Source organism: Pygoscelis adeliae, unplaced genomic scaffold (genome assembly GCF_000699105.1).
Source record: "Pygoscelis adeliae isolate BGI_AS28 unplaced genomic scaffold, ASM69910v1 Scaffold13, whole genome shotgun sequence".
NCBI classification, from domain to species: Eukaryota; Metazoa; Chordata; class Aves; order Sphenisciformes; family Spheniscidae; genus Pygoscelis; species Pygoscelis adeliae.
In genome coordinates, this window is record NW_008824499.1 from 2,883,581 (window position 1) to 2,895,226 (window position 11,646).

Here is an 11,646-nt window from a genome sequence, read left to right on the forward strand (position 1 = left end):
TACTGCTGTGAAAGGGGAGGTGGGAACAGCTTAAACCTGCTCTCACCAGGGCAAAACACCCAGCGGCAAAGCCTACACTGGAACTAGTCTGCACCGAGGAATGCCAGGCTAATGAACACATTGGCTTTTTAATGAAGACACTACGCTTTATGCTCTGCTCAGTAACTGAATGAGACCTTATTAAGAGCACATTCAGCAGAATGCACCACTGCATAATTGGTAACTGTGCGAGACAGGCCTTGCACTGTAAGAGGGCTGGGAAAAAGTGACACTGCTGCCTAGGAGGAGCTTGTCTGGTCCTTGTCTGCTCAGCCTGCACTAGTGTTTCATTCATTTTCAGGTGTACAGAGCTAACAAAAGAAGAAATCCCTAGAATTTTTGACGTTAATGCTCTGTGATGTTGTTTCCTTGGAGATGGGATTCCTTAGAGATGAAACCGCAGCAGAATGCAGTACAGGAACAGAGACGGCACAGAGCCGGGCAGGGAATGGAGGCAGACTCCAGCTTACTTTAAGGATGCTTTACCCTGCTGTGAATGCTCAGAGTGGACAGGATTATAATACCAGTCTCTCCTATTTGCCAGAGATACAAAGCAGCTTTGTGTGCACAACAATCAGCCCTTGAAGTCTAGACATCTTGCAACAGAAGAATTTGGACAGGGACCATTACTCTAAGCCACAGAAGGAAAAGGTCCCCAAAACCTCATCTGGTATCCACAGGAAGCCCACTAGATGTAAGATATACCCACCTCTAAAAGTCCTCTATAATACAGGGAGAGGAAGGCAAAGCTTTCTCCCCCTTCTTCCACTTGTAACAACAGCAGATCATATACTCACTTAGGCTGTGCTAACTATAACGGATTCATGTTTCCCATGCCCAAAGCCATCTATTCGAAGTAGCTTAATCTGAGAATCTAGGTGTGGAGAAGTTTAACACGGACCCTGCTACACCTCCAAGGGAAGTACTCTTACAAGGTTCCATCACTGTCCCAACCAGACCAGCTTCAGTAGGGCTGGGGAAGAAAGGAGTTTTGCTACAGACCTTAGTCGCAACACCCTGTTCAGGAGAGATCTAAGCAGCTCTGTGAAAGGTATCGGGAGCCGCCTGGGATGTGTCTGCAGTGCAGTTCCCAGCACTGCAAATACTAGCAGAGCTAGTGCAGCAGCATACCCTGCCCCTTCTTCTGTCAGCCACCTCCACTCGCAGCCTGTGGCAAAGCCTGTTGGCTTTACCAACATCCTTCAAAGGACAATGAGCATTCCACCCGCAGGCACTATGCTTGGAGGCAGCCTTGCCAAATACATGCATGATTCTGCAGGGTCACTCTGAAAACCACATTCCCCAGATGACTGCTCCCCTCTTTCCTTCAAAGCAAATCATTAACAGAAAAAGCCAGCTGTGAAGTGTTATCAAGAAGTTCATTGGCAGAACATTTGTCCTTTGCATGCCAGTCACAGCTGAGATGGAGCCAACCTGCTGCTAATGCATTATTTACTTCATCTTTATCTCCCTGAAACAGGAGCTCCTGTCTGGAGCAAGCCACATGCCCACTAATCAGCAAAAGTGTTTCTTCCAGTACAGTTGAACCAGCCCCTCCTGAACAAAGATCCTGTCAGCATACCCAAGAGCTCTTTACTGAAAACACTGTCAGAGCAACATGCAGGGAACATTGACATTTGTGGAAAAGCAACAGCCTCAACAATCTGTCAGAGTCCACCGAGGGCAAGTTTTAATCACTCATTCTCCCATTACAGACTGCTCTCCTTCACAGAAAAATTAAACTAGAAAAAAATCAAACCTCCACAAATTAGAATCCAAAATAACTTCTGGAATAAAAAGGTTGGAAGCATGCGAGGAGAGATAAAGAAACGGCCCAGCCTGTGCCCAAGAGGTGAACTGCTTCCCCGTGGCAATGGCAGTATATTGTCTGTCACACAGCTCCATGAAGTAAGGCAGCAGCCCAGGGCATGCAGGAAACTTTCTACCTCTTCAGCCATCACTGTTAGAGAACAGAACGGTCCAACGGGAGATGGGGGCAATTAGGTGACCAGTTTATATCGGCCATGACAGCCTGACAGCCACCTTGGGAGGGGATAAACAATGTCTGACATATTTCCAGTTCTGTTTTATTAGTGCTAGTGCTGAACGAGTATGAAAGTTAATTAACTGGAAATAAAAATGCCTTTCTCCTGAAAAATCCATGTCTAAATTCATGAGCATTTTTGACAGGACTGCCTTTAGGTAGGTGAAGAAAAGAAAAAAGCCAGCAGGCATACCAGATACCATCGCATTCAGCCACTCCTTAGCCATCCACCCTCTGATGGCATTAGTAGTCAGTCATGTAGGGAGTAAATGTATAAACTAACACAACTTCTCTCTTTTTTTTTTTTTTTAAATTTGTGCAAGGTTGAATTACAACCAAATGACTACACTGAAGTTAAAAGGGAACCACATGGTTCCCCTGAAGAGGAAACAAACTCAAGTTCTAGTCCCAGCATCGCATGAAGCAGCAAGATGACAAACATCCCTATGCACTGTTGATTCATCTAACAGACACACTTACTTTTTTGCTAGTATATGGACAGGAGCACTACTGCTTAGGAACCCACTGTAAGAAACACAACAGAACCAGAACCTATCAGAGGCCTCTTACAACTAAGGATAAGACAAGAAACAGATGGACACAGGCAGGTAATACTCCAGCAGCCTAACAACTCTCTCCACTGCTAGGGTGTTCATAAAGCATTTCAAACAACTCAAGAAAATGCTACAGGATTTATACTTTTATTACAGTAAATAACTTCCTAGCTGCCTCCTCATCTGCATGTTCCAGTATGGCCAACAGGTCCTTTTTGGTGTGTTTTTAAAAGAATGTCTAAATTAGCTGGCAAAGAAAAAAAAAAATTCAAAACTAATGAGGTGCTAATGTCACAGCAATGAGATCTGATTAATAGAGACACATAGTTTAGAAGTGGGGCCGCTGCTCATGCCAAGCAGATCATGTAGCCTAGCACATGCTACATTGAGATGGAGGGAGTTTAAACTTGCAACTGGGAAACATGTAGGAGGCACTTGGAGAAAACAGAGACACTCCCTGGTGCACCTGAACAGAGACACATACCACAACAGAGGAGAGTCTCAGCTGTTTTGAAGACCCAGACTAGACATTTGGAGAGGCATTTGCCACAGCTGGGAATGGCAAAAGCTCAAAAACCACACACGCCACCATTGCTGCACTGTGCCCTGGCTACAGCTGATGGGGTACACAGCAATACAAAAGTCCCATGACAGCTAGTGATTTCCACACTGACCTGTGAATTCCTACCCTATCCTTTATAAGCCATGGTTAAGGTCCCCCATGTAGTTGTAGTTGAATGTCTCAGACTCTTAACAAGTTTTGCCTATCTAAAAAAGAGTTTAAACAAAAAGGAAGTACTTTATCCACAGAGCGTAAAAAATGCAGCACTCACTGCCATCACATGTTGCAGAGCCAAAAGTCCAGCCAGGGCTATTAAATGCAATGACAGCGACTACCCTGCAGCTCAGGAGTCACTACGTCTCAGACTACCAGTATTGTTCAAAGGAAGGATCTCTACTCTTTCATCCCTTTTGCCTTGGCAACTGTTATGGTCACCAGTAAAAATGGAAACAAACTAGATTGACTTCTCCTCTGATAAACAATGCCTGTTTTAACTTGATGCTTGCATGAGACAATTCTCTCCTGTGGGCATTCCCTATGCCATACACAAATGGGAAACTGAAACATAAACTAGGCTGACTAGAAACCTGGGGCAGATCAAAGTGAACAAGGATTCATTCCTAAGTCCAAGACCGGCCTTTCAACTGTGACGCTTCGAAACTGGACTCCAAATCTTATGGCTGTGCAGAATGATTAAACAGCAAAATTTTAAACACTTTATAGGCAAAGAAATGCCTATTTGCATCATATCTGAGCAGCCTTCTGCCCTTCCCCCTCGAAACACAAAGCACTAGATGACTCACCTGTCAGAATAGTCTGGAAAGCTGCTTCCACATTTGTAGAGTCTAAAGCAGACGTCTCAATAAATGACAAACCATTCTTCTCTGTGTGGACAGAAATACTATAATTAGAGGGGTACATCACGTATCTGTTTCCCATCTGGAAGAACTTCTGTACCAGATTATATTTGTGGTGTTCCTGATGAGACACATGGGTATCAAGAAAAAGTATAAAAAGTTGTGGGTTTACGTGATCTGAAAGCAACACCACCCAACACCAACATTAGAATTCATACTCATCCTCAAGCGCAGGGATCAGTCCAGTGCTGTGTTACCCTGAGGCACATCTTCCTGCATCACTGAAAGTGAGAATTTGTTGCGCTTTCAAGAGCTGTGTGAGGAAGCTTCCTGGATTTCTTTAACCTCATCAAGTTTCTCCACCTCCCACCTGCTGGCATGTCATCACAGCTTATTTAACAGGGCTAGCCCTACTGGGGGAACAACAGTCCTCCACCTGCAGGCAGGGATCCCCACTGGCCATAAACTCCTCAAATGCAGCTACAGCAAGCCTTAATGTAAGAAACCCAGGTACACTCCTGGATGAAAGAAATTTGGCCTAAAACAAGGCAAGATTTACAGAAACTAGAATTATTTTTCACAGATCTTAATTATGTAACAAGAGTCAGAAAGCCGGTTTAATGAAAGTCTGTTCAGCCACAGGCATCTGCATAGGGCTCCAGATCAGTTGGTACAAAGAAGGCAATATACAGGTGCAAAGCTACCACCATACAAGAAACACAAACCTAGAGCCATAGGCACAGTTTCTGTGAGAAAAGCAACGCACAGGCAAGAGAATAAGTCTGGTTTAAAATCTTCAAGTGCCTCTGGCTGATTCTTGAAACCACATCAGCATGCATGTTCTACAAGGATTCCTTTTTGACTGAATTAAAAAGAGGCAAACAGCAGTATGTGACACTGAGGAACATCACCAGCAGCACTCTTTTTCCTCCTACCAGCACATTCACACATCTAAGACCAGGTAGGCAGATCCCCAGACAGCATTTGGAAATTATTTTGAGTTCACCAACCTGCAAAAGCTCTGGCCTCATCTGTAGGGACTGCTCTCAGGTGGCGCAAGTCACTCTTGTTTCCCACAAGCATGATTACAATATTGCTGTCAGCATGGTCTCTCAGCTCTTTCAACCATCGCTCTACATTCTCGTAAGTAAGGTGCTTAGCAATGTCATACACCAACAATGCCCCTACAGCTCCACGATAGTACCTGTGGGTGAAGAGATGTGTTAAGAGAACCAGCAAAAACCATCATGATTAAAAGTGACAAGTTATGTGCAATAACGGGAAATAGCTATTACTAAGACAGCTATACAAAAAAATCCAGAAGCAGGCTACGTGGGACTCAAAGCAGTGAAGTAGAGCATGCAGACCAGGGTTATGCCACAGGACCACCAGAGCAGCCAGGGCAGCTCAGAGTCTAGGGCGTAAGCCAAACCCCATGCTCATGGGGAGAACCCTGCATCCCAAAAATGAAGCTCTGGAATTTGTGGGGAGCTACTGTCACCTTCAACCTCTGATCCACTCCTAAAAAGTCTCCCTCACCCACCACTGCGGGTGCAGTACAGGCACAGCCCATAGTGATAGAGAGACTTCAGAATCACTCACTGGATCATAAAAATGTCAGCCTGATCTATTCCCTTTACAAAAGGCCACAGCTGGTCTCCCTTCAGACCAAAGAGAGGCACAGTAATGCATTCAAAAGGAAACAGGCTGTGTTCTCCCGCCCCACAACTACCTCCAGCTTTACTCAAATCCAGCTTTTGCTATGCTATTTTTTTCCAATTAAATAAGCAAGCAAAGTGAGCAGTCTTTCCTCACTGCTACAGGAGGGTTTCTGGTCTTAGGTTACCACTGATAAAACCTCCATGAACACTGGTATTACTTTATCAATCACTTGCATTGAAATGAGTCTCTCAAAGCTCTTGCATTCTAGGCTTGAAATGCCTCCAGTTATGTATCACGAGAGCACTGAGAAGTAAATCAGTTTGTGCAGGAACATCCTATATCAAGTGTCTGGACTGAATAATATTTAAGCTTCTTTCCCCCATAGGTTGTGGATATTACACAATAAGACACCCCATTTGTGGTTTCTGAGGAATCGGAAGGGCGCAAAATTACCCTCTTCAGCAAAAGTTTTTCTTCGGCCATACAAGCTATCACTTACGCTGATGTTATAGCTCGGTATCGCTCCTGCCCTGCTGTGTCCCATATCTGAGCCTTTATTGTCTTCCCATCAACTTGAATGCTTCTTGTTGCAAACTCTACTCCAATGGTGCTTTTGCTTTCCAAGTTAAACTCATTGCGAGTGAATCGAGACAGAAGGTTACTTTTGCCTACTCCGGAGTCTCCGATAAGTACAACTACAAGACAAAAATTACATGAGCATCAGACTCCAGATGTAGATAATACATTGACAATCACCTGCAATAAACATTTATTTTCTGGAATGAAGCATGAAGGAAAAGAATGGCAAAACCACCACTCTTGTCATGGGTCTACTGTCCGAGTGTTAATATTTCTAAAGGATCAGAGCTGCCACATTCACCAGCACTTTGAACAGACGTTAGACTCAACTTTTACTTGTTACATTTCAGTCTCCTTTGCCCAACACGGAAGAACGTTCCTCCTCCAGGAAGAATATACATGGCTGTCACTGCAAAAGTCAGGGACAGCTTGGATTTCACATCCTTGTAACAACACTAGAACTAAAAAACAAAACAAAAACCCCACATCATGCAACTGAAATCTGTTTTGCTGAAGAAGTCTGAAACGCAGGGCAGGCAGCAGACTCCGCCTGCATTTTACACTCTTCATACCTTTGCAGAAGAGAGGTTCCCCACTGGGGCAGAAAAATTAGTGAATGGAAAAAAGAACCAAACTCAAAAAACCACACAAGACCGCCATCACCCTGATAGACAGTTTAAAAATGTTAGCTGAGCCACAGCACTCTGCCCTTCCGCAGTCCCTCACTGCTGCTGTGACTCCTGGCCACTTCAGGCCAGAGCCTGAAACTGCTCTAAAATGCTGTGGGGGTATTGCTGGGCCTCAGAGTTAGAGCCACCATCCACTCCCCCTTCTCCGGCTCAGCTTGACTCATCACAGCCATCAGTGCCAAGCAAACTAATTGGAAGGAGTCAGCTATGCTTGACGAGATTGACAGGAGGTTTAAAGTCCAGTTCCTACAGGAAGAAAAGCATCACGAGGATTCGCTGCAATATCCTGTAATGCTGAGTTGAAAGATGCAAGTTTAAGCATAACTTAAAACTCACTACCAAGATGCAGGCTGCTGGATGAAACACATTCACACCCCTGAGTCACATCAACAGGAGCCTCTCGGGATGATCTTATGCCCTTAACGAAGATAAGGTACTGAACTGGTAACAGAAGGAAATGGAGCAAAAAGAGGACGAGTAAGATCCTCGAGCAGAATGGCTAATAACCTTAAAGTTCAGCAGTGAATCAAGGCCAGTCAAAGCAAAAGAGTGCACGTTCAACTAACAAAAAAAAACGTCGTGGCTATGCTTGTTTTGAAAAAACAGAAATACTTGCTCAGTAACGTACATCATTTAACAGTTAAGACACTGCAACACAGTATTAAAGATTCTGTGTGGTACAACAGAGGAATGAGTCCACCAAACACACTTCAGTCACATAAGAAACCCCCCAGTGAATCTTAGCCCAGCAGCGCAAATACTCCCATCCGCTGCTGCGCCACACAGCAGCCCTCTGAACACCGTCTTCTATTTAAATAATGCAAAACAATTCTGACAAATGGGATTTTCTCTGACTGTAAAGGCAGAGCAGCACCTTTTAAACACCCTCCATAAAATGAAAATTGCAGCAAATGCTAGCTTCAAACATGGCCTTGTAGAGAATACTTCATCAAAATAAACAGCTTTCCAGCTTCCTCTGCCAGCTGACTCAGCACGCAGCCGGCCAAGATACAGAAGTTGCATAAAGCAGAGTGGCTCTGTTAACCACTTCTGTTTATGAAGATCACAAGTGCAGGTAGGTGGCAAGCACGTATGCTGAATGCAAATAGGATTCTGCTTTCCTAGGTGACAGGTCAGCACTGTTCGGTGTCGGCTGCCCTGACACAGCTGAACAGCTTTGCTGGCACAGAAGATGCTAAACCATAATAAACTTAGTGCAGGGGACAGGGCACCTAATTGCATCATCACCACCCGGCAAACTGCCATAGCTTTCCTCTTTCTTTGGCAAATAAGCTCTTCAATGCTATTTTGGCAAGTTTAGGCCACAGTTTTAGATGACATCATATTTGTATTCACTGGGATGTGTTACAAACAACAAGTTCTTGGGAGGCAGAAGTTGTCAACTCCCTTTGCACCTCAGTCCTGCTATTACCCAGCATTAGCTTTGGCAGCAGCTGAAAACTTCTCTCAACAAGGAAAGCAACCTACATACATAACTTTTTTTTCCCTAACAGGTTGCATCATATACCTGTTAAGTATTCCCCTCAAACATATTTTTGTTGTTCCGTGCATATTTCAAAGCACAGCTTTAAGTCATTTAACAATAAACTGATCATTTTAATTCCTCTGCGAAGTTTTTTTTTCCTTACCTTGTCTGAATCCCATGCTGCTTACGTTCAGAATGGTTTCCAGCGCCAGATTAATATGTCCCAATTAAAAGGGGAAAAAATATTAGACTTTCCTCCTTGAAGTCAGCTATTTCCTCTACTTAATTGGGCCATTGCAGCTCCTCTTGAGCACGGACACAAGAACAGCTTGCAATGTCAGCAGGTGCCTAAGACTCCTCATGCTTTCTGCAATTCTGCCAGTCTGAGCAAGTATCACTCTTTGAATACAATTATGAACTGAAACAGCTTTAACAGCCACTCAGATTGTATCATTAATTTTAATTTTGCTTTCCTTATCAAACCACCTCATTTTGGTATTTTATACTACACAGTGTTCCCATGTATTATATTCTTAGCATAGAAATACAGTAGGAATGATGCTGGATGGCTGAGTCCCATTCTAACTATCCCAGGCAAACAGTTTCTGGGAGAGAAATGACGTTATCCAGTTCCACGTTAAAGCTAATTGTTCCTGCACGCACGCTTTTATTGGGCTTTTCTTCCAGAAACTCACTCCTAATGGTTAGAAATTGCCTTCTAATTTTCAGAAGAAATTAGCGGTCAGCTGATGGCAGTGTTCATGTGCCAGCATTGTCCATTAGCTTATTAGTTTCTTCTCCCAGTGGTGTTTATGCTGGGGTATTTACAGAAAGCAACCACATCTTCTCTCCGCTTTGTTCTACTAGCTAAATAAGCCAACTTCTAAAATGCTTCCTTATAAACAGACTGTCTATTTCCCCAAACATCTTCCCTACAAGTTTTTCAATTTCTTTTCCACACAGTGAGAATAACTGCAGACATCATTCTGAGCGAGATCTCCCCGTTATCTATACAGGGATTTTAACACTTCCATCTCCACTAGGCATACCTGGAGCTGGCGTTACCTTTTCCTGACCGTATCAGGAAATTGTCTATGGTAACAGTTATTACGCAAGTCACATATTACACAATTTAAAACAAGTACACCAGCGCTAGGGAATTACAATGGCTAAAACCACTCGTCTCCGCATTGAGCTCTGCTATTAAGAGGCATATCAATAAAGAGCCTGGACATATCTTCATGACCCCCAGAAGAACCTGCTGATGAACACCCCTTCTGCCCAATTCAGTTGGAGTTTAAAGGAAATGTGAATAAGACGACCTGATTCTACACCTTGTAGGTAGTTGGTGATAAACCTAACACGATCATGTCTTATATTAATCTCCCTCCTCACCTGTGCCCCCCTGTTTTATTCACCCGTTTACTGTCACAAAGAGAACTGGCATCTCAAAGTCACTTTTGGGTAGGGGTCGTTCGTTACCCGTACATACAATACATAACGCAGAGGTGGGCCTCCAAACACCTCTGTAGCAACATGGCTGAGCTGGCAGGTTTATTATAGCACAAAAGCGCCTCCACATCTAACGCAGTGAAGGCACAGGGCTTGCTACCACTGTAAAAACCAACAGGTGTCATGCAACCGCTTTTCGCCACAGATTTCTCTAAACAAAACAGACACAAAAAAAATGTGTTTTCTAAAACCCAAACCAACAAGGTTGTTCAGTTTCAGAGCATTTCCTCAATATCAAAGGGAAAAGTTGGAGAAACGAACATGATGCAAAGTAGGAAGCAGGTAGCTGAAAGTGGAGTTTTTCCTAACAATAAGCTGAGTGTCACCGCAAGTCAGGTCCACGTTCAGAAATGAGAAGTGTGACCCCAAAATCAGAGTTCCAGATGGTTACAGAAAACACAGAAGACATCCTCTACCAGTAAGGGTTACTTTGATAACTACTCATCTACTGCAAGTACATTACTTTAATCAAAAAGAGTACAAAGTTCCTGCATTTAAGCCAGGCTTAATTTATTAAGTAATAAAGTAATATCCTTATAATCACCATTATATTTTCCTCCTATTAAAATTAGAGCAAGATTTCTACAAACTGGACTTTGTAGGTCTTGCGTTTCCTCAAGTACAGTGCTGGGAACAGTAGGCACTGCCCTCAACTAAACCCCAAAAGTATGGAAGAATACAAAGACATGTGTAGCTGGACAAGAAGAATTTACCAGAAATTGTCTTTTTACAAGCCAGGCTTAGCCTTTAGCACATGCTGAAGTGTTGCAACAGAGTCAGGAGAGTCGTATTTTGTAACAGGTACTGTGATTTAATTGTACAGCAGCATAGGTGGGCTCAGCTTACACCCACCAGCAGAGTCAGCCACATTGTGACATACAGCTGCTGTCAGTGGCTGACAGAACAAAACCAGAGGTCTCACATAAACAGACATGTGGCAGTTTAACTCAAGAGTAGTAAAAGACAGCTAGACTACAGAGTATCACCCAATTATTTTAAACCAAGTCAAACTCGGAACTCAGTCCCTCCAACCTACTGTGTCCCTTCAAGTTCACAAACCCAGAAGAACTGTCCTACTGGATTAAGTGTCCTTATAGACCAACACCCAGTCTGACTGTCAAGGACTAATGTCTGAGAAACATTACGTGTAACAGAACAAACAGGCTATCCTTGTCCTAGCAAGCCCTTGCATCTTCAAACAAGCAATACCCTCAGACTTACCATTGTAGCCATCACACTGAAATGCCCCAACAGACATTTTTCTTCCTCTATAAATTTGTGCAGCCTTTCAAACCCATTTATAGGATTTATGGCAATACACCACTCCAAAATTCGCATACACATTCTGAGACGTTATGTCCTTTTGTTTTCACCTGCTGCTCAATAAAAGAATTGCAGATATCCAGAGAAATTATGACAAACAGTAGATACTTTCCCTATTTGCCCATATCACTCATTGTTTTAATTTTCATAAAGTTGTACATCACTTCACTATAAGGGACACGAATCCATTAGGTCTCTCTTCTGATTATTTTGATGACCTTCTCCATCTTTTTAATTCCACAATATCCCTTTCAAAATGGGTATGCCTGTCCTGCCTATATTTCCCCTCAATCCCCAAGATGCTCATGCCTGAGATTCAAAGATCAGCTTAATGTTCCT

The 11,646-nt window shown here is 43.4% G+C and overlaps 1 protein-coding gene across 1 annotated transcript in view; it reads right to left on the reverse strand.

Moving 5' to 3' along the window:
* Positions 1-8,651, reverse strand: part of RAB11A (RAB11A, member RAS oncogene family) — a 13,171-nt gene extending 4,520 nt beyond the window's left edge. The window contains exons 1-5 of the mRNA XM_009321526.1: positions 8,636-8,651; positions 7,323-7,427; positions 6,218-6,413; positions 5,067-5,260; positions 4,003-4,083 (exon numbers count right to left, since the gene is read on the reverse strand). Coding sequence (XP_009319801.1) covers positions 4,003-4,083; positions 5,067-5,260; positions 6,218-6,413; positions 7,323-7,427; positions 8,636-8,651 — 592 coding nt within the window. The remainder of the gene's footprint in view (positions 1-4,002; positions 4,084-5,066; positions 5,261-6,217; positions 6,414-7,322; positions 7,428-8,635) is intronic.
* Positions 8,652-11,646: the final 2,995 nt, after the last annotated feature.